The sequence below is a fragment of the Moschus berezovskii genome, chromosome 21 (genome assembly GCF_049115385.1).
Source record: "Moschus berezovskii isolate FMDL1 chromosome 21, NW_MosBer_1.0, whole genome shotgun sequence".
In the NCBI taxonomy this organism is placed as follows: Eukaryota; Metazoa; Chordata; class Mammalia; order Artiodactyla; family Moschidae; genus Moschus; species Moschus berezovskii.
Genome location: NC_142480.1, coordinates 28,558,483 through 28,583,088, shown reverse-complemented (window position 1 = coordinate 28,583,088; position 24,606 = coordinate 28,558,483). Strand labels below are relative to the sequence as shown.

The following is a 24,606-nucleotide window of genomic DNA, read 5'->3' as shown; positions in this document are numbered from 1 at the left end:
ATCATTTCATCCACTGATAATTTTAAGAACATATTTAAAATGCCCCAACCAGAAAGTGATCTTCTATGTTATACTAATTCACAACAGAATATAAAGACAAAAATTTCAAACAGAAGGGTTTATAACTGTCATCACATGAAGAAATCATAATATAGGTAAGCAAGATATTTTGGGCTTCCCTGGTGGCCCTGACAGTAAAGAATCTGCCTGCAATGTAGGAGACCAGGGTTTGATCCTTGGGTCAGGCAGATCCTCTGGAGAAGGAAATGGCAACCCACTCCAGTATTCTTGCCTAGATAATTCCATGGACAGAGGAACCTGGCAGGTACAGTCCATGGGGTTGCAAAGAGTCAGACACAACTGAGCAACTAGCACTAAACAAGGGTAAAAATTAACAAACATTGTAAGTGTGCTACATTAAGTAAAGCAAAAATCTGAGTTAAGACAGTTTAACTTGGCAATTTTCAAGCTAGGAAGTCAATACAGAAAATAAGATAACCTACTTACCCGTTTTATTGTCAAAAAATTTGATGTGTCTATCTTCATGAGCAGTTATTGTAACAGGAAGTGTGGGATGACTTACTACTCTGTTAATGTGATTAATGGATTGTAAACCTAAAAACAAAGGAGGAAAACACACCAAAATTCAAACCTTCAATGTAATGTGGAATCTAAAGAAAAAAATATACAAACAAAACAAAACAAAACCAGATTCACAGACACAGGAAACACATAGGTAGTTGCCAGACAAGAGGGGAGCGAGCAGCAGGGCAAGAGGTGAAGAGGATTAAGAGGTACAAACCTCAGTCACACAATAAATAAGCCAAGCTAATATACAGCATATGGAATATGGTCAATAATATTTCAATGAGAAACATTATGTAGTACACCTGGTTTAATATTGTCCATTAACTATATTTCAAATAAAAAAGAAACAAAAACTTCAATTAGAAGTTAAATGATGGCCTTTGCAGTCTTATCAAAACATAAGAATCACTAAAAACTAAAGCTTTTATATATAAAACAAAAAATATGAGAAATAAAACTAAGATTCTAAAGACACAATTTCTCAAAAAATATATAAGCTAGTATATGTCTTATAATGTGGATGGATAGCGCTATGCTCAAGTTTAGAAAAAAAATGAAAGTATTTTAATGCAGACTGTCAATATAGAGTGGTTTAGAATTTTAAAATTATCCCAAATCCACAAATCATTGCTTTTAATAAATAGTCCATAAAAGAATTAAGAGTCAATTAATGAAGGAAAAAAATTCATAAGTGATAATTAGGTGTTTGCAAGAACAAACCCTATCCCTCCCACAATGATCAAAAATACCGAAGAACTGGAATTGATGTTCTTAGGAATGAGACCTTTTCTTTACTACCAAGTTCTTAATTTTTGTTCAGATTAGTGATGAGGGAGAAAAGAGAGATCAAAACTAATGGGAAAAGATTGTCAGCATTTATTAGACTAAGTAAATTGATCATTCTATACGTATACAAGAACTCTTCACTGAACTTAAACATATTGAAAAAAATAATCTATGTAAGAGGAAGAAACTAGGGTTGAAAAAGACACTGAATATATATATTTGTTTTTGGATTTGATCACAGAACCATTTAAATATTGCTTCCCTGGTGGCTCAGAGGTTAAAGCGTCTGCCCCCAATGCGGGAGACCCAGGTTCGATCCCTGGGTCGGGAAGATCCCCTGGAGAAGGAAACGGTAACCCACTCCAGTATTCTTGCCTGGAGAATCCCATGGATGGAGAAGCCTGGTAGGCTACAGTCCACGGGGTCGCATAGAGTCGGACACGACTGAGCGACGGAACGGAACGGAAAGCGACTTTAAAAGAGCAATCATGAAAAATCAGAAGTAAAACTAAACAAATGAACTTAATTGGATAGTCAATCGGTATTATAAGCACAAGTGACTTTTAAAAGCACAGTAATTAGATTGTCTGTATCTAGTAGAATATACCCTCTATTAGTAACAAAATTCTTTTTGGTGGTATTGCAATTATTATTCTGAGATGACTTTATCTGTACTGTTAGATAAATTAAACGAGAAATTGTGATCATTTTGCAGAGAATCAAGAGTTTTGATATTGTTAAAATAAGATGAAACTATAAAACCAATGAGATAAATCTGAATCATTATTGGAAGCATCTGAATAAAATTTATCAGTCTTTTTCTTTACTAAAAATGTACTCTTCAGCTCTATCTACTGAAAAAGTCTAAACCAATGGCCAACTCAAGAGCCATGAAAGCCATGAAGACTGACTCAATAGCAGAGCACCTATCTTGTAATCTCTAAATGTCATTTTCCACTAAAAGAAACCACGGCTCCTTAGAGAAATGGCCCATTTCAGATCTAGGGTGCAAAACGAACAAGATGAACCTAAAACATCTTGTCATACCAGAAAGATAAGCATCAACAACTAACAGGATTATGTCAAAAGGGGAGACTTAGGAGCCAACCTGAATAAGCTCCCACTGGCCAAAGATGAAATAATCTAAGTAGCAATAAAGATAATATGTAACAGACTGAAATACATAAAATGCACTTATTCCAAGAAAGATTATAATGATAAGAAAAACAACACCCCAAAGACTCACTTCACTGGTCACCTTTGGACCATGCTAGGGAATCACTTCATCATTTTAAAAACTAGTAAATAAAGGGAAGGAGTGGGAAGTAATCATTTACCTTGCCTTTCCTTTACAATTGCTAACACCAGGTAACCAAATTACTGATGAGGGTTGTTCCTTCTTAGAGAAGCAATCTAGCTGCTGCTGCTGAGTCACTTCAGTCGTGTCCGACTCTCTGTGACCCCTTAGACGGAAGCCCACCAGGCTCCCCCATCACTGGGATTCTCCAGGCAAGAACACTGGAGTGGGTTGCCATTTCCTTCTCCAATGTGTGAAAGTGAAAAGTGAAAGTGAAGTCGCTCAGTCGTGTCCGACCCTTAGCGATCCCACGGACTGCAGCCTACTAGGCTCCTCCATCCGTGGGATTTTCTAGGCAAGAGTACTGGAGTGGCTTGCCATTAGCTTGTAAGTGTAAAAGAAACGATAAAATTAGAAAATTATTTTTGAACAGTTAATGAATTAATGGATCCAAGCAATGACTAGAAACTAAGAGAAAGACAGACCAAAGAATATTTATTTCTGATAAAAATTCACAAATTATTATGAGATAGTCTTGCCAAAAACATTTAAAAACTTTAAAATGAAGACAAATAAAATTTTGTCCCTGAATTTGAATAAGCCTGTAGATCTACAAACAATTTACAGGAAATAAAATGAACAGGAGGAACACATTTAATGATACCACAAGGATGCAACTGGTAAAATTCAAACTATGAGAAACTCTACCCAATTTCTTCAGTTAAAAAAAAATGCAAGGGAAATATAAGAGATAGAGGGGGAATCTACAGATGAAAACAGACGTGAGACCTACCAACCAATCACAGTGCATGGGCCTTATTTGGATCCCTATCTGAATAAACTATAAAATACATATACCATATACTTACAACCTTGGCCGTTTACACACAACTACTGGAGCTGGAAGATGGGTTCATTAAATATTTCTCCACTTCCACATGTGTTTTCATTAAAAACCTAAAATTATTTCACTTGTTTTCTTTTACCTTTACATTTGCTCTGCTCACTCACTTGTCCCCACATACTTATCCAAGTCTTTAAACATAATTTGAGGAAATAGCAGAAATAAAGTAAAATAAGTACACATTGAAAGTTATTCTTTTTTCATTCTAAATTCAAATAGTCAAAATATAAAAAGTAAAAGGTTATCCTCTATTGTAAAACAATCCTTTTTAAGATTTCAACCTTACCAGAAAACTTACCAGAATCCATCTGTGATGAAAGCATCACCAATGACTGTGATGTTTCTAAATCATAAATTACTGTACTACCAGTGTTGAAAGAGGTCACCATATGAGCTGGATCACAGCCTATAAAGTCAACTGATGTAGGTATTCCATGCTCTGAAAGGAGCCCAAAGATATAAGGTAAACACAATAATTTAGAAATGTCTGCTTTTCTAATAAGAAAAATGAATTTGAGTATTCTTGAAATAATGTTAATAATGAAAAAGCAATTGTGTTAGGAGAAATTTTTGTAATATTATAAGAAAAATACATCTAGCAAACCCTTAAGGAAAGACAAACAAAAGCTATTGCTGTCCTATGAATTTTCTTCTAAGAGACAAAAATCCGAGGTGAGTTTATTAGTCCACCTGCAATTTTTTGAAGTTTTTTTAAATGTAGATCATTTAATAACTCTTTTACTGAATTTGTTACAATATTGCTTCTGTTGTTTTTTATGTTTTGTTTTTTTTTGCCACAAGCCATGTGGGATCTTAGGTCCCTGACTAGGGATCAAACCTGCACCCCTGACACTGGAAGGCTAAGATTTAACCACTGGACTGCCAGGGAAGTCCTGCCATTATATTTCTGACTGTAAAGTGATAAAACAGCATTCGTACACCACTACGTTGGGAGACCATTCACCTGTCTGACACTGGTTAGCTTCAAGTAGCAAATGCAAATAATATTTTTGGATTTGTGAAAATGAAGCTTTGAACTCTGGAATTCACTGATGCAGTAAATATCCTTAAGTAGATCAAGCATCAATTTCTCTCTTTAACATGTTAATAAATTCAACTGTCCAGATCAATGCACAATTATGTGAATTCTGGAGTAAGCAAGAAACAAATTATCTAAAAGAATTTTCACCTCAAAAGCTTAGGTAAATTAAAAAATTAGTAGAATCACTGAAGTATCTAGAGATTCAACAAAATTAAGCATAAACGTTCAAATATTCATCTAAAATGTTTTAAAACAATTATTTATAGTAAAAGGTATGATTTTTAAAAATAACTTGGAAAATAACGCCAATATACAAATAATATAAACAGATGCACATATTGTCATGAGGTATATTAAATCCTTCTTTGACAGGAAAAGATTTGAAATCAAGCATGTAACTAACTCAGTTTGCACCTCCCATTTAAGGGTGCTATTTCAATGATTATAGCTAGACTTCTCAACCAGTGTGCTCACATGTGGTTTACAGGTTTACCGGAGACCGTGAGCTGTTGGAGGGCCTTCTGCTGTTCCTATGAGTAGCCTCATCTGCCTACTCTATTATTAGATACAAACAGTTCTATTCTTTAAGTAGGGCATGTACTGAAAAAGGTCAAAAAAGCACTGAGCTACAGGATATACTTGCAAAGCATCCCTGGTGGTCCAGTGTTAAGAATCCGCCTGCTAATGCAGCCAATCTGGATTTGATCCCTGATCTGGGAAGATCCCACATGTCTTTAAACCCAAGTAATGCAACTATTGAAGCCTATGTGCCCTAGAGCTTGTGCTCCAAAACAAGAGAAGCCACTACAATGAGAAGCCCTAGCATCGCAACTACAGTAGCCCCTGCTTGCTACAACTTAAGAGAAAGCCCACACTTAGCAATGAAAACTCAGTGGAGCCAAAAATACACATATTTATTTTTTAAAAGGCACTGAGCTACAGGATATTGCTGCAAAGCACGTTTCCTGTTTATAAAAATATGACTAGGAATAAAAAGATTATCACAGATTTATAAAATTCTTTCAGTATCTCTTTTGAGCAGTCAGGAAGTAGTGAAACTACTTTCTTCTTTTTATCTTCTAAATTAAAAAAAAGAGAGATTTTTCAAAGAGGCAAAATTTACTTACCTTTGTCTCCATTGTAAGTGCAAATACATGGCAATTTTTCTTGTGGACTCCATAATCTAACAGTGCCATCTGCTGAACAAGACAGTAATTGATTTTTTATGCCACTATAAGCAAGACCCCAGACAGCATCTGTATGAGCAACTAAAGTGCCAGCTAGAACATTTGGCTCTGTAACAAAAGAAACAAAACAAAAATTAGCTACAAGAAGTTTAAAAGAAATGCTTTTGTATACAAAGATAACTACATAATTAAGTACAAAGACTACACATAAAGGTCATAAGATAAACCAATGTGTAAACAGTGGCCATCTCTAAGTTGTGGAGTTATGGGATGTTTATACGCTACCTTCTAATACTTTCCTGTATTTCTGCAATTTTCTAAAAAAGGAACATCTACTTTTAAATAAACAGCTTTACTGAATGAGATATAACTCCCACGCCATAAAACTCACCAGTTTAAAGTGTCAATTCAATGATTTTTGATATATTCACCAAGTTGCACAGTCATCACCATATCATTTTAGGGCATCTTCATCAGTTGTTAGCTATTTCCCCCCAATTTTCCTCTCTGCCTTTCTGCAGCCCTAGGCAACCACTACATATTTTGATTCTATAAATTTTCCTATTCCAGACACTTTATACAAATGGCCTTTTCTGACTGCCTTCTTTCACTTAGCATAATGTTTTCAAGGTTCACCTATGTTGTAGCATATATCAGTGGTCCATTTCCTTTTACTATCAAATATTCCAGTGTATGGATACATTACATTTTATTTATCCATTCATCATTTGATGGACAATGGGGGCTAATAACATTAAACATCATTTGTCCTACAATTCTGTTTCTCTACTGAATTCCCACCTTCCACAGATATTTCTCACAGTTCATAACCTCCCTTTCACATGAATAATTACCTCTCATAATAAATTCACTGTGGAAATACAGCATCGAAAGAGGAACCTTTCCTCTACCTTTCTGTCAACCAACCTATAAATCAACTAGTGTCTAAACCCATATTCTCCATGTTTCTAGATATAAGTAAGGAATTACCCTCCATTCCTGAAAGGGCAATTCCACCAGGTATCCTGGATTCCATTTCCCACACTAATTTGCTTTCATAGTTTTTCTACTATACAGATTATCCTCCTCCTTAGGATCATTACCACAGCAAACAAATATGCTTCAAAATCTCTAAATCTAACAAACAGAACTTACATCTACCTCTAACCAAATAGCAGAAAAGCATATTCAGTAAATATGCTTTCTTAACTTTCATTTACTTTCTAAATCATTCTGATACTATCACCACAACAAAACAAACCCTTGCTAAAATCAATGATGAGTTCTATCAAATCTAATAAAATTTCCCTTCCTTCTTTCCTTCATCACTTTGCTTTTCATCCATAGAGTACACCTTGGAAGGTCATCCACAGGTCCCTTTACCTTGTGGTCTCAGCCCCAACATCCAACCTCTGTCCAGCCAAAACCTGGGTGATCAATTACCTTTCTATACTTAATATTATTAGACCTCTCAGCAACATTTGAAAGTGCAGACTGCTTCTTTCTTCTCAAAATGGCTTTTTCTTTTGGTATGCATCATGATTTCACTTTCCTGAATGTCCTCCTCCCCACAGGCACACCTTCTTAGGTTTTTTTTGGTTAATTCTCTTGCTTTAGTCAACCCACCCCCATATGTCAGAGTCCCTCAGGAGTCTGCCTTCTCACAAATGATGGTATCTACTTGAACTGCCTGTCTCTTAACATGCTTAAAAACCAAACTCAGCATCCTTTACCTTCTCACATTCCCATTTCAATAAGCTACCATCATATACTGTTTTTCATGTCAAAAATGCAGAAGTGGTGATGGAAAAAAGTTCTGAATTAGTGGTAATGGTTGCATAACCCTGTGAATATGGTAAAAACTACTGAACAGTACACTTCAAAAGGGTGAATCTTCTCATATGGGAATTATACCTCAATAAAGCTGTTAAAAAACAAAAAGATGACTAATCTATCACTTTATCCACTCAATCCAATTTATCAATAGATTCTGTTTATTCTACTCTCTCTCTCTCCAGTATGTCTTAAATCCACTTCTCTCTAACTGCTCTATTTCCACTCTACTCTTGGCAACATCATCTTCTCACCTATCTACCAGATCACCACATTACAACTTTACAACATTACCTTGGTATTCCTTTCTCCACTCTTCTCATTCCCAATTTATTCTCCTTGAAAAAGCCAGAGTTATCTTTTTCAATCCTACTCTTCCAGGTAACTTACTGGCCTAAAATTGTTCACTGACAGTTAACCTTTATATAGATTTTGGCTTGAATGTGATTAGACTATATCTAAAGATGACTTTGGCTGTTACTCTCTTACATTACTGTACCTTCACAGCATTTATCACAATTTGTACCTATCCATCCCCTTGCTTATGTGTTTAAAATCTGGTTTTTTTATTTTGGTATTAGACTAATTCTCATTTCTTGATGTATGCTTTAATATCTGGCAAATTTAGGTGCTCAGTTCAGTTCAGTCGCTCAGTGTGTGTTAAATGAAAGACCAAAGAGTTCTTAAATTCTTTTAAAATGAACCATTAAGTAGACCATTTTTTATTTAACCATTCTCATACTAATAGACATTCATTTTAATTTTTTTATAGTTACAAACAATGCCCTTATAATTATATTTAAATATATGCACAGGTATTTCTGTTGGCCAGATTCTAAAAATGGCATTCATGAACGAAAGTTTCAGTTTTTTTAAATTAAGAAATTTTTTGTCCCTCAAGTTCACTGATTTATACCCTTAGGTCCTTATTTGTTTCTACATGCATGCTCAGTCATGAAGTCATGTCTAACTCTTTGCAACCCCATGGACTGTAGCATGCCAGGCTCCTTTGTCCATGGAATTTTCCAGGCAAGAATACTGGAGTGGGTTGCCATTTCCTCTTCCAGGGGATCTTCCCGACCCAAGGATTGAACCTGAGTCTCCTGCAATGGCAGGTGGATGCCTTACCACTGCATCATCTGACAATTCCCATTTGTTTCTGTAGTCTTGCACTAAATATTTTTGAACTACGTAAAGTAATTAAGTTATAAAAATTATTCCTTACGCTAAATTTCTCTTTTCTAGTACTGAAATTAATGCTTTAATTAATATAGTTTCAAAAAACTTTTTGAACACAATATAGGAAATACCAACTTGCAGGCTAAAATACTTATGGCATTGTATTTCTTAATTTCTCTCTTTAATAAGGCAAATTACTAGTAAATGGAAAGACTAAATGACAAGTTTAATACATATTTAAATAATCTTTAATATTTGAGGTGATTATTTCTGTCAGCGCCATTCACTTAAAAAGATACATCTTGAGCCTTTTACTTACCATATGTATCATATGGATCCACATTAGGACTAGGCATATTCCACCATTGGATAGTCGCATCAGTACCACCACTAAAACACTGCTCTCCATTAGAACTAATAGCTAGTGACAGAACAGGACCACTATCAGAGGAAAAGAGGGGAAAAATTACTGAGAAAGCCTACAAAGAAACTTACATTTGCACCCCTCCCAACCTCTCTCTAAATTTATGTGTTATCTAAAACTGTTTAAGTTAATATGTACATTTGAACAGTACTAATTATATTCTCATTAGTACAATTATTAATCAAATGTAGTATTATTCAGCTAATGTCTTTCTTAACGTAAAACAAACATTATGAAAAAATTACAAGGCTTTAGGAGTGACAAATAATAGTTAACAATAATTATGGTTGTTAATTAAGTACTAATTCAATAAAACTTACATGTGGGCCCTAAATGTGTAGATAGGCTCTACATCTAAAGAGGCACTCCTAAAAGAGGGGAGAAAAAAGGGGAGGGGAGAAGATAAATAATGGTAAATCACTGGTTGATATACAAGAGTCATTAGGAAAGATCAAGTAAGTGCATAAAAGATACAGACCATAAAGAAGAATAATTACTTATAATTAGCAAATTTGGAAGAAAAAAAACAGGCTAACATTAAAATACTTGCTTTTTGGCAGGAACTGTTTTTTGCAAGTTCCAAAGTTTCAGAGTATGGTCCTCAGAGGCAGTAACCAGCACAGGTTCTACAGGATGAAAAGCTAATGCCCGAACTCCATCAAAATGGCTACGTAGTGTATACTTGGGATTCCATGTCTTTCGAAAGGCATCTTTATTGGCAGGCAACTAAAAAGAAAGAGGACGATATTTAGCGGTAAAAAGTAGTTAACTGACAGGCATATGGAGTTTTTGTTTGTTTTGGTGTGTTTAAAACATACATTCAAAAGTGCTTTGCTAAAATGTCCAGTGGAAATTTAGCACACCTTAAAAACTTTATATCTTTATCATTTAATAAGGACTAAGAAGAATCATTTCATTAGTTTTCAAATACTTAGATCAAATGAGTCCTTTAATCTGTTTTACCTAATCATCAAGGTAAACCCAAAGTCCTACTAAACATTAAAATGAGGGAAAAAACAAAACACACAAAGAAACTACCATGTTGCAACATTTTACATGAAAACAAAAATTTAATAAATTACTACCAAAAATCCAAGGGTACAATGTTAACAATACAGTTGTCATTTAGAAAATCAGCATGTGACATTTTTCAAGGAAGCAAGTTCATGTATTTTTCAAAAGTCTGAACTAAAGACACTTTGTTGATACTGATAAGACGTTACTCTTTTTACCTTCATTTCTCCATCTGTAAAGATAGGCTGTGAAACCACTTCTAAAGCAGTCAAAAGGTTATTATAGAATTTATTTGCTTACATACTTTAAAAGTATTAATGAGAATAATCCAGCCCACCAAGGCTGATGTCTCTAAAAAGCATTCTAACATAAGTATAAAATGTAGAAAAAAATGTTTATAAAAGGAAAAATTAATTTGCTGAAAATCTGCAAATTCACTAATACAAAATCTAAGTAAGTATAGTTAACTCTCAATTGAGTGTTTATTGTCTATAAAAAATTTAATCCAAGACTAGTTTCACCTCTAACACTGTCTTTTCCATCCCCTCTTTATCCTCTCCCCATCCCTCAAATGAAAGACTGAGTATTTAGGAAATGACTAACTTTAACATTACCCTTTAAAAAAAAAAGTTCAAAACGAAAATGTGTTTTAAGAATTATCCTGAAAGCAAAGTGATTCAGGTTACCTATTTTTCTCTTGTTAACAGAAAAGTATGGCTTAATTTGAGTAGGTAATTGAGAGTTGACTACTAAGGGTAGGTATTTATCAACCAATATTTTTAGGTAATCAATCACTCCAAACTCCTAATACACCACAATACCCAAGAAAAATTTAAATACCACAAAGAAAGTAGTTGTAAGAAAAAAACTATATATCACTTCAAATAAACACAATGTCACACTTTCTTTTCCATGCACCTTGACATTAATTCCGTTTTATACGTGTTTCCAAAAAATAAGGAGCCTTCTATTAAATCATTAAAAAATTAAAAATAAAACTGCACTTACATCATAACTATAGTCTGCATCATTTGTTACCGTCAAGTCTGCAAGGTCTCCAAGGCCCAGTACACTTAACAAAACATCATCAGAACCCATAATAAATGACTTGCCTCCTCCAGATGGAAACGTTATTGGTTCAGCTATAAAGAACAAAACCGCTTCTTAAATGCTGAAAAATCATACAGTACAAGACAATATTGTGGGGAAATGTAAGCACTTAACAGTTATAATATTCAGTAATATAATTAAATTTATTTTCCCACTTCCCTCCTTATTTCTTCTACTCAAAAAACTCTATTACTGTGTAGCAACAAACAAGTGTTTTATTTATTTCAGAACTGAGCATAATTTCCCACAAACAAAATATGCACTTGATGTATTATTTCAGGGTGGGAGCTTTGTCTATTTATATCCCTTTGGTACAACTATAATTATAGTATTTTTTAAACATAATAGGTTGTTGCTAAATCCTTTCACTTTCCATCATATTTGTTTGAAAGTGCTAGATAGTCTCGTCCCTGATAAAAATTTAATACAAGTATTCACATGTTAATAGTTTCCAGTCTTTTATACAGTGTATTAGCTTACTGAAGTAAAGCCTTAAATTGCTCAGATTTCTCAATGGTCTAGGAAAAGGGCAGTTCTACCTTTAGTGTCAGTTTCTTTTCCCTAAATGGTTAATCCATGTGATCTTCAGAATGCCTTCCAGTTTTCAAACTCTATGCTTTTTTATTTTGACTTCTTTTTTACTGAATTTACTCCTAAAATAAATAATCTATACTGACTATAGCACTTTAAACTTCTGATACTTTGACCTGTTAAAATCAAATACTACTATGTATTGTTATTAAAGTTATAGTATAAGCAACAATTCTCCATATCATTTCAAACATGCTTTGAAAGCAAAATTTTAATCCTAAGATACAAGGGGTAAAGTACATAAATCACTGTAATATAAAACAACATATCGAAACACATTTAAAATCCATGAGCAATTTTAAAAGGGAAACAGAAAAATTAAAGCTAATTGTCAATTCTGAAAATTTTTCATGAAAAATGATATAAATTTAAAACACTATACGAAACAGATGTAATGAAATATCAGTCATCACTAACACTACTGAAAACATTCTAAGAAGATGCAAGTCTGCTTCTTTTAGATATATACGTTAAATTCATCCTTATTTACAGTATCTTATTATTTATTAATCTGTAATATCAAAGCAAACTACATAATTTGATTCAAATAGGGTCCTGAATGACATTCGTAAAATGAAGCTATGTGTCAGCAACTGACAGAGTAAATCTGCCAGAAAATATATGTAGGGACAGTAGTATTTAATTTTATGAGTTAAACCTACTGAATCTAAATAATCTGTAGCATGGATCCTTCCTACTGGTATCTAGTATGCAGTTATTGGTAATATGAGAAGACACTGAGAATTATAAAACCAATAGTTTAAAATTATGCTTAAGAATAGTCATATAAAATTCATTAAGGTAATACTTTCTCAAAGCATTTTTAGCCAGTACATGTTTTTCTTTTATGCACATAATTTGTTTGTAAAACAAGTTAGAATAAAATGCCAAAATTCCTCCCACTCACAAACACTCAATAAAAGAACTTTTGATAAAAACCCAATAAAATAACTTTAACATAATAATGCATTATACACTCTTTATGCAGAGATATTTCTGATCAGTTACTGACCAATTTAAGAGCATGTGAAGGGAGATGTCTAACCAATATTAGCTAGTTTTACTAAAGTTTTATATTAATTATATTAAGCAAAAGTATTATACCAATTTCTAGTGAATCACATAACTACATTTCTCTATCTATATATACACATATATATTCATTTATATATAGCAAACTATCCTGCTCATTCGGCATACTGCATATACATCTCAGTGAATAAAATCTTTTAAGCCGTATTTCTACTTTCCACAATCACCCATTATTGTGACATATAGTAAGCACAGTAAATACTCTGCCCTTGTTTTTTTGCAGAAGGAATTAATTTTTATTCTATAAATTCATGTTATTAATGTTAACATAACTACCTACAGCACATGATTACATAGCACTGAAATATTAGCAATTCAAAGAGAAATAAAATTACTAAAATAAGTAATTCTTAATTATGGAAACTATGATACCTTTTATTAGAGAGCCTAAAAGATTTCATCAACCAATTTAGGACTATTATCATACTAGCATTTCCCTTTATGGAAATCTTAGGGTCTACATAATGAGGTCTTACAGCAAGGTCCTTTTTGTACTTCTTTAATTATTCTTTTTATGGACAATAATAACAAAGGAAACCTGTAGCTAACATATCAAGCTCTTCCTATCTCCTTCAATTTTTATAAAATCTAAAGAACACAGCTCAGTAACTGATTCCATTCATGCCAGTGGCAACATGGTATATATAACCTTAAGCCTTTACCAAAAACACTTTGAAAGGTTGTAATGTGTTTCTCTCCCTGAAAACAAACTTTCTTTCTTTACAAAATGACCTATGATACTGCCTTTAGTAAGAATGCATAATTGGAGATGGCCCCTGAAAATAAGAGATTATGAATGCTAATGCTCCCCTCTTAGTTCTAAGTCAAAGCTGAACTTAATCTTTTGTAGTAACAAATTTTAATAGTATCTATCCTTTAAACAGTGTAATAAGGCTCATGCTTATCTTTCCATCTCTTCATCCTTCATTAACAGAGTCAGATCACTTATATTTTTTCTTTAAAAAGCACAATTAGACATATACATACAAGTTCTACACTGGTTTTTAAGTAGTACGGGTCTTAACTGTTTTTTTTTTCCCCTATAGGTCACTGGTTTGAAACATTTAAAAAGGTCCCTAATTTCTGCTAATATGGTATTGCCTTAAGGTGTAAAATCTACAGTTTAAATGTATAGTGTTATTACAAAAATTTTAGCAAAATATCCTATGCAGTATTTGGTAAAATACATCAAAAGCTAAAGAAGCTAAACCATTACTAAATGCATAAGATGAAGAATAATGGAGCTGGTATGTGTATTTTAGAAAATACACTCTAAGGTAAAACAGGAAAATAGTTTAACAGTGGTAAAGAGATCTAGGGAAAATCAACAAACTATTTTACGTGTCCTAGTGTTTTTCATGCTTTACTATGTTTTGTTTTGGTCTTATTATTTTACCGATTTTTCTTCACCCTTCCTCAAATACTCTTAGATTATGATGAGTGGTAAATACATGCAGAGACTAATAGAGAACTCAGAAGAGAATAAGATGTATTCAAAATTTTTTGACTGGGGCATGAAATTACCTTACAAACCAAAGTAGAAATATCAATAAAATTCAATATATATGTCAAATTATTAGATAATAGATTATCCTTCATGTATGTATTATGTCACAATAAACCTTAAAATTCAGTCTCATAACTTAGAATTATAACTTTCTCAACCTAGATTTATAAAGTACTCAAGTATATCTATGTTATCTGCAGCTAAAACCAGTTACAGGAAAAAAAGCCTAAACAGTAGTTTCAATTCCTGACCATTTCTAATTTAGGCAAATTTTTAAAAATTCATTACCAAGTTGTACATGTTTGGTATAGGGTTAAAGAATAATGATGTCGCCTTATTCTATAAAATGATTAAACTGGGCAATCATTATATACATTTTTAGAAATAATATATACATAAAGTTTCAAACACAATGTTTGGCACTTAGCTGTCTCCTAACAAGTGATAGTTATTATAAAGTTGCTAAATTTAACCAATATGACAAATGACTAAATAATTCCTTCCCATATGTACTATTTTAAGTCTTTTTAAAAATACTAATTTCCTAATACTAGATCTGTAAACTAAAGTCACAGTTCAGAAAGGTACTTTGAAATCATACATAATAGAAACAACTCCACCTAACATCAAAAGCAAAAAAAATCATAAGGAAGCAAAAGTCAAAAATTGCAAAATTTCTAAGACAATTACACCAAGAACTTGCCCAAAACCTTCTCTGAAGATCATATACGCTGATCTTCAGCATTTTAAAACAGCAGCAAATTTATAATATTAAGGAGCTGTGATTTGGAATTAATGTCATCTGCAATGTAAATAAACATGGTAGCTAAATTTTGTACCTTCCTCTGCTCTTGCACCTTCATGATCAGTCATTCTAGTAGAGGCTGACCTAGACTGATTTATGATTCCTGAAGGGATGAGGGGCAGCTCATCATCTCCCAGATCAGCTATCGTGTCGTAGAGTTTTGTCCTGTTGACCCCTGTAAATTAATGTCAGCAGTAGAGGTTCATTTAACAGCTACCGCTTGACTTGCTTGCACCCTTAAAAACCAAATTATTACCAAAGCAGGCTATTTTTAAGAAGCTGCAGTTATTAAAGACCTCATCTAATCAAAGATGTCTTCAATTTTCCAAATCAACCCCCCACCAAAATATGAAAATAATTTTAATATTTAAGATATTTCCTATTTCTGAGGAGATACATATATATAAATAGGAGATACATATACAAAATTGAGTTTTTTATTACTCAATCAAAGTTCTGTAAGCTCAGACACAGAAGATATCATTAAAACAAAAAATTTTGGTGTTTAAGTTAACATTTAACAGTGTAAAGAATAAAACAGGTTTTCCAACTTAATCCATTATTTTAAAATGTTAACAAACAAATAAGTAAAAATGATTTTTATGAGGGTGCAACAAACAATTAACTTTCCCTGTGTTTATGTGGCTATTTTCCTGCTATAGTTATACAAATCTGTCATTAACAAATCAACTCCAATTTTCCTCAAATGTGTTTTCTCTTTTCCCCAATTTGAAAAACCTGATTTACCCATGAGCTCTCAGTTTCTCATCATAGTATGAAAAGTCAATCACAGGCCATAAGCTTAAGGAGAGAATTTCAACTGGTACATGGATAATTCAGGCCAAAATATGCAAAGCTCAGGACCATCTAATATCATGGGATCTCTTTAACTATGAACTTCAAAAATGACAAGAGAATCATTTCTCTTGTATTCTCTTATGTATTTTGAAAGAAAATAGTCTTAAAAGAAAATGCTTTATAGTCAACATATAAGTAAAACAATTAAAATAGGCAAATCCAAGGCCACACAATAAGACTATATTTACTAACATTAGTACTGATGGACTAATTAAGACTATATAATCACTAAATTTTACTACAGCTATTAGAATATTAGCAATTCCAAATGAACTATCATTCATCTATGTATCCCTAATAGAATGCCAGATAGTACAATGGTAAGACTTAATGGAAATAGGTGGAATCTTATATATTACCTTTATTTTTTTCTTTTCATTTATTAACTATTTCACAGCAATCCCTAACTTCTTAGAAATGCTTAAGTAACTCTTTCTGGATACAATGCGTCAAGTAGTCTGAATTTTCTAAAGTATATAATGGAGAAACTAGTTATTATCTGAGGATTTTCTCCCTGACAAAGCGACTAAATAAATTCTCTAATAAATGAAAAACTGCCAAATGGATGTCTAACCATCAGTTTAAGTCAACATGAAAGAAAATAAATGTTATCCTTTCTCACAAAAATAGCTCTCCTTTATAACTTTCCCACTTATGAGCATCAACACCACTGATTAGATTTCTGTTCTTAAGATTCTGTAACCACATCCTAAGAATTCCTTTTCAACTTATAAATGGAGATGAAAGAGAATCTGTTTTGAAAAAAAAAAAAACCCTCCTTTTATGTGCTCTTCAAATCAATCTCTTTCTTGCTGTTGACTTTATTCTACTCAATGCTTTTATTCTTACAAATTACTGCAGAGGGTTCCTAATTGGTTTTCCTATCTCCCAACTCCATTTGCCTTCCATCACATTTGAATACTTTGGCTAGATTAGTTTTCCAAAATCATCACATTGATCTTCTCACTCCTTACTCTGAAACCATAAGCAGCACTTCAACACTCTTTGAATCAAAGCTAACTAAAATCCTGTACTTAACCCTGCATTTGCTTCATGCTGATCCTATCCAATCTCATCTTTTAGTGCTACATAATACAGATCTCCCTGATTTTCAAGTCAGAGCAGTTTCCCTATGGTATATTCACCAGGGTTTCACCTACCGTATTTTTATCATATGTCTTTACCTATTCCCCAGAAAGGTGAGAATACTTCCTGTGCCCACTTCCATCTCCTCCGTGAGGCTTTTGTTGATCTTCCTCTGCTCAATCTAATTATACTTATGTAAACCATAAACTTTTACTTCATTAGATACTACTTATAAATAATTTCATCATATGATAAATATAATAAAGACAAGAAAAAGTTTTATCATTACAGATACTATCAAGTCACATCTTGCTGAACACATGGACTAGGAAATATGGAACAAAAGGAAAGTAGGAAACAACATGAAAGTTAATGTTCATGTTAGAGGAAACATTGACCCAAACAGCCCACCCTGGCCAGGCACCACAGTAACCACTTGTAAGAGTTATTTTACAACAAGAGGTCCTGGGAAGGAACATGGAACTAACAAGCCTCCACCAATTGGAAGAATTTGGAAAAGGTCAAAAGGAGACGCCAGTCCTTATGTCCTACCAACCTTCCAGAATCTTCCTTGCTGAAATCCATCTTGGCTGAGGGATGCTCAGGCCATCAGGAATGACCTTGTGTCAAAATGACTGGTCAGAGACAACCCAGAAACTAATCCCACCACTAAAAAACCCAAGACTATCAGCCATGTGGCAGAGCAGCCCTCTGGATTCCCGTACCTTCCTGTACTCCAGCCAGGGGCCCCCTTTCCAATAAGGTCTCATGCTCTATGAGCATGGTGTCTCCTCTGACAATTCATTCCTAAGTATTAGACAAGAGTCCACTCTTGGGTCTGGGGAAAGGATCCCCCTTCCTGCAACATTCCAACAAAGGTTCCCAAATCATGTAATTATTACTACTTTTTTTGTTTTGTATACTATAACCAAACATTAGTTTCTGTGTGGCAAAGTGGCAAGTTTAAGAAAAAGATGGAATCGTCCCGGCTTTAATTCTAGTTTCTCAAAAACTGCTAAAAGATGAAAGCAGATTTCTTAACCAGAAGTTAACAGTCTTATCCAGCACCTGTCATGTAGAACATCTTTCAATTAACAACACATTTAATGCTCCTTTTTTCTCTTTCTAAATCCAATATTCTAAATACAATAATTCTAACGAATGCAATTTCAAATAAAAGTTTTGAAGTCTGATTCACAACGAGAAAACTGTAATGGTATTAGTATAATAGATCATACATAATGTTATTAAAATGTTCAATGGCATAACTGAAGACAACTCACTAGGATTAAACAAAAATTGATTCTCAATTACTACTCTATAATTTATAAAGAAAATACTCTTCCTAATTTTAACAGCAAGAAAAGCTGTTCTTCTACCATTATGAATTATACAACAACCCATTTACCTCGGAACCACAGCCATCAAGTCTATACCAATGCACAATCCTCTGAATAGATTCTAGGAAAATGAAAAACAGTATGCTGTGTAAAAGCCAAACTATGGATGGACTGACAACTGCTGTTGTTAGCGTTTTTAAATTCACACTCACAAATATACACACTCATGACATGAAATTTATCTTTCCATTACTCTATTATTATAAATAAAACAGTATTTTTTTTTAACTGAATCTAACATTTTCCCTTCTCAAATATGCCTCCCTTTGTTAATCAGCCTTATATTCTGAAGTGAAGCAGGCAATCTGGAAAAGGTTTAAGTTCTATTTTAGAATAAAAGGGCCTAGTTACATCATGTTTGCTAGATTTGTTATATGTTCTATCATCCTAATTAAAAGAAAGTTTTTACATGACAACTGTCATCTTTAAAAAAAATGACATCACAGTATTAAGGAAAAACTAGGTTAGCTGCAAAGTGATTCTGCAGCTTAAAAATGTGTACTGACTGAAAACAGCATCAAACTGATACTTTCTGCCCCTTATCAAAATGCTTCAATGATTTTATTGGGGGAGGAAAAAAAAAAAGAGAGAAACCGAGTTGAAGAACTGAATGGTCTGTTTTAACAGTATGAAACTGAAGCAAGAAATAGAAAACAACCGCATCTCTTAGCTGAAAGTAATACTCCTTTTCTATGAAACAACTGTTTCTCTTTGATTTGACAGAGGATACTGAATGGTTTTATGGACTCCTTATACTCACTCCAAAATAGAGGCAGCTTAATCATCATAGTCACTTTATAGTATGTGTCAAGGTGCTTTTATAGGCCTATTGAAAGTTACTGATTCAAAATAATTTTTCTTTAAATGTTCTAAAATGCCTAATATAAAGATATTTGTACTTAAGTCATACTCTACAAAAATTTCATTCCCTCTTGAAAGTCTGTTATCCTGAATCTGGAATAGCAAATGACAAATACTAATATGAAACTAAAATAAGAAAAAAAAAAAAGGGGGAAACTAGAAAATTATCCAGGGATACTTATAATTTGTATTAAAAGAAATAATGAAAAAGTTTTCCAGTGTATGATAACCAAGTCAGAAGATGTATAGCTATTCAGCAACAAGAGTAAAGTAAAGAAGGGGAATGACAAATCTTATTTGACACATGGAAGACAGGAAAGTTAAGATAAATAAGAAAAATTAGGACAAATTCATTGACCAAGACTCAGATCTGTAAACATACATATTTCAGAATGTGAACCTCTGAAATGGAGATCTTTCCCTGTCTTTGAAATGGGAAAAGCATATATAAATCTTTTGAAGAAAGGATATGAAATAATCTAATCTTTCTTTATAAGCCACAATTTTATAAGTACAAAATAGTATAGGAGTAACAAAAAGCAAGAATAAGAGCATTTATCAAAGGAAAACATATTATAATCCATGATTTAAACCTTCCACGGTGAAAAAACTGAAACAAATATCGAAGTCTTAAAAAGATTATTACCTTGGCAACCCACTCCAGTATTCTTGCCTAGAGAAGCCCCATGGACAGAGGAGGGTGGCAGGCTACAGTCCATGGGGTCGCAAGAGTCGGACACGACTTAGCGACTAAACCACTACCACCATCATATTCTAAGTAAAGGTTCCAAACTTCAGATGTTTTACCCTTATTTCAGTTGCTATACACAGTATGATTTGTAAGCTGGTAAGAGTCCGCCTGCAGTGTGGGAGACCTGGGTTCGATCCCTGGGTTGGGAAGATCCCCTGGAGAAGGGAAAGGCTACCCACTCCAGTATTCTGGCCTAGAGAATTCCATGGACTGTATAGTCTATGGGGATGCAAAGAGTCGGACACGAATGAGCAACTTTCACTACATATTTTTACTTATACATGAAATACAGCAAAAAAGAGAGACCACAGAAAGCTAGAAAAGTCCTATCAAAGATTTTAATAAAAGATTAACTCAGAACTTCCCCCTCACTTTTTCCCCCAATTACAGAAAGCTTAGAACATATTTAAAAATGACAGAAAACAAAGTTTTAGATTGGATAATAGTATTATATCAGTCAATTCCCTGATTTCCACCATTGTACTGTGGTCACATAAGATAATGCATTTGTGGTAAAGTAACACACACTAAAGTGCCTAAGGAGCAACATGTCTACTACTTACTCAGTTTTCTGAAGTGTTCAAAATAATAAAAGTACATATTTAAAGAGACAAGAGGATGAGGTAAATGTAGTAAAATTTTAACATTTAAAGAAACTGTGTGAAAGTGCATGAAATTCTTGTAACTTTTCCATAAGTTTGATGTTATGTCAAAAGAAAATGTTATAAAGAAAAGGAAGCTTAACTCTTCTGAAGTTTGAGACCAAAATAACTGTAACAAGTCTCTTTAGTTTCATGGTCTTCATTTTTAGAAATACTAATTGAAAAAGCATATGTCACTTAGAAAGAAATTAATACTGAATTGTGTTTACAGTCCAAGGCAAGGCTGGTTCACTTTTCAGTCATTCCTTTTGCCTAAGGTAGGAAAAAAGAAGGGTGAAATGGAGTGAACAAGCTGGAAGACAAAAAAACATTGCCTTCCTGGCTTCTGGTTTCAGAACCCTTTCCATATAAGAGTTAAATCATGGTTGAGACTTTACAAAGTTAAAAAGTTGGCATTCTCGACACTTTTCCCCATTAAAAAAAAAAATTTTAAAAGGCATTTAGATTGGATTACATCTGCTGAATTCACGTGCTAAAGTTAAGCAAATAATTTTCTTCTAAGAAGCTGGAAAAATCTGTAGAAACTGAGTGCTATGATCCAAAAGGTGTGACTAATTCACACTTTGGAATAAAGGAAAAAAGAAAAGGCTACAGTTTTTCAGGAATTCAATCTTTTCACGAAAAACTGTATCTTAGCATTAATATTGTATTCTACCTAGATTAAGACCTAAATTTACTACCCACCATTTTAAAGAAAAATTTATTTCCATGGCAGGGATTCAAAGCCAACATTTTTACAGTGAACTCTATGTTTAAGAGTAAAATGTTTTTAACTAATTCACAAAGGAAGTGTAAAAAGAAACAATTATTTCCTAATTATTAATTCCTGAGACACTGTTGGAAACCTCATCTTTTTATCTACATACATGGGTAATCTTAAAAGCACTGGTATTCATAAAAACACTAAAAATGAGAAACAATCTAATGGATTAACTAATGGGAGGCTAGGATAAATCCACAAAATGCAATACTATCTAACCAGTCAAACTGTATTTAGATTACTCATCTAATGAAAATTAAGAAAAAATGAGTTAAAAACAATGATATTCTTGTTGGAAATTGTTAAAGGAGGTTTACGTATAAAGACATTTAGAAAAAGCTGGAAGAATATATGCCAAATATAATTTCTGAGTTATCAAACTGCAAGTGATTTTTACTGTTTTCTTTGTGTCTCTATATAATACGTATTTAAGCATATATTATTTCTATGGCTATTTAAACAAAGTTAGCTCATTTTAAAAAACAGACACAAAATAAAAATTCAAGGGGATTGGTTGAATAACACTTTACACATTTTGAGAAGAAAACTGTACTGAGACATGAAAACCTCAGGGCATGAATCCGAGGTCGCCAGCTCCTGATTTAATCAGTAGTTCCCTTTTACCCATTTCTCATATCAAGTTCTGAAATATTCTGTTTGACAACAGGGTAGCTTTGTTTAAAGAAATTTGAAAACATTGTATGGAAGAATATTTATTGACATGAGAGGATATTTTCTGTGAATTGTTAGCTGAGTAGGCAAATAAAACTGTATACTATGATCCTACTACATAAAATTAATTAAAACTGTATTGGAATTTTAGACTTTGGTTTCAGTTCATCAGTTTCTAACAGTTCTTAAACAGGTATTTTTTTCAATAAAAAACAATTTTAGAACAATGTAAAACCTAAAACAAAAAAAAACCTTAAGTTGACTTGTATCTTCTTTCTAAACCTCAAAAAGGGATGGGCATATCTTGGAGATGTTGAGGGTTCAGTCACAATAAAACGAGTCACACAAATTTTTTTGGTTTCCTAGAGATGGCTGGATGGCATCACCGACTCGATAGACATGAGTTTGACTGGACTGCAGGAGTTGGTGATGGACAGGGAGGCCTGGCGTGCTGTGATTCATGGGGTCGCAAAGAGTCGGAAACGACTGAGCGACTGAACTGAGTGCGTAAAAAAGTTATGTGCTGGGACTTCCCTAGTGGTCTAGTGGCTGAAACCCTTCACTCCCAAGGCAGAGGGCCTGGGTTTGATCCCTGATTAGGGAACTAGATCCCGCATGCTGGAACTAAAAATCCCACATGCCGCAAGGAAGAATGAAGATTGCACATGTAAGACCTGGTGCAGCCAAAAATAAATAATTTTAAAAAAGTTATGTGTACACTATAATGTACTAAGTATGCAATAGCATTACACCTTTAAAAAAATGTACCTGTCTTCATTAAAAATACTCTATTCAAAAAAAAAGCAGGGTTGCCAGAAACCTTCAATTTGTGTAAAAAACAAAACCAAAAACCATGGTGGTTCAGTTATAAAGAATCCTCCTGCCAACACAGGAGACACAGATTTAACCCCTGAGTCAGGAAGATCCCCTGGAGAAGGAAATGGCAACCCATTCCAGCATTCTTGCCTAGGAAATCCTGTGGACAGAGGAGCCTGGCGGGCTACAGTTCATGGGGTCACAGAAGAGTTGGACACGAGTTAGCAACTAAACAACAGCAACAGATAGAAATCTAAACATTCTATCAGGAAAAAAATGGGGTGTCTACATTTGAAATTAAAAGCAACATTACCTAACATTTTCTAAAGAAATCTTCAGCATGTAAGTCAGTTTAGGAATAACATATACAAAATAAGTAACCTAATATTTAAGTAAACTACTTCATTTTTAAAAAAAAAAAAAAAATCTAAACCCTAAAATTCTAATGTCATTGCATCTATATTACAATGCTCAATCATGCAAAAGTACTTTTATACTCAACATGCATTAAATATATAGGGAAGAGATGTTAAAGCTGAAACACAGTCCCTGCCCAGCATTAAACATCTTTAAAAACACTAAGCAATTCAATGTACAGTAAGAAATTTCTTAGAGAACAGTTTGTATTCACATGCAACAACATAAATTAGCGTAAGGTTATAAAAGAAAAGTGCATAACAGGTAAAATTTCCAAAACTCCTTATTTTCCTCTACAATACATTAAACCACTCAAAAACTGCTTTACTGGAGGAAACTTATACCCTTTCCACTGCAAACGCCATTTCATACACTAATATTTTTGTCACCAGGGAAAGGAACGTGAAAGAATGTCTATATGGTTTTTGCCATTGTCATCTACTGTTTTCTCCTAGACACAGGCAAAAAAGTTAGCCTAGAGGAATCAATGGCCAGCCAGTTCAAAATAAAGTAATTTCAGTTTCTTCATTTAATACTTTTAGGTCTGAAGATGATTTTCACGTGGCTGTTCTTAAGCCTGATTCACAAAATGGAAAAGAATTACTTCATTGAGAGGTGCTGTAGTGAAATATATACTTTCAAAATACATTGGTCAAGACATTAATTGTGAAAAATACAGCAAGGCACCCAAAGCTACTTAGCTATTAACCAAACAAACCCTATTGCCACCACTACCTTACTCCCCTGACCTTACTCTACCAGAGTAGCCAAGAAAATACTACCTAGGAGAGCTTTATTTCTTTCGTTATTGTTATTGTTTGTGGCTGGCTTAAGAGTAGAAAGTACAAACTAGGGAAAGGGCTTTCCCATTCACTGTATTTCAGAATTCTAAGAAACTAAGAAATGTAACCTGGATAAGACCTAGTTACAGCATTAATACTCTACCAAAAATAGAGGAATTTAT

General features: G+C 33.4%; 1 protein-coding gene across 4 annotated transcripts in view; it reads right to left on the bottom strand.

The window, feature by feature from the left end:
* STRN3 (striatin 3) overlaps positions 1 to 24,606 on the bottom strand; it is a 112,651-nt gene that overhangs the window by 7,090 nt on the left and 80,955 nt on the right. For 2 of the 4 annotated variants that reach the window (XM_055418210.2, XM_055418211.2), the window contains 8 exons: positions 15,394 to 15,534; positions 11,263 to 11,396; positions 9,791 to 9,966; positions 9,561 to 9,608; positions 9,136 to 9,257; positions 5,745 to 5,912; positions 3,874 to 4,014; positions 508 to 615 (listed from right to left, as the gene is read on the bottom strand). In XM_055418210.2, coding sequence (XP_055274185.1) covers positions 508 to 615; positions 3,874 to 4,014; positions 5,745 to 5,912; positions 9,136 to 9,257; positions 9,561 to 9,608; positions 9,791 to 9,966; positions 11,263 to 11,396; positions 15,394 to 15,534 — 1,038 coding nt within the window. The remainder of the gene's footprint in view (positions 1 to 507; positions 616 to 3,873; positions 4,015 to 5,744; positions 5,913 to 9,135; positions 9,258 to 9,560; positions 9,609 to 9,790; positions 9,967 to 11,262; positions 11,397 to 15,393; positions 15,535 to 24,606) is intronic. The other 2 variants (XM_055418212.2, XM_055418213.2) reach the window with 1 other exon arrangement.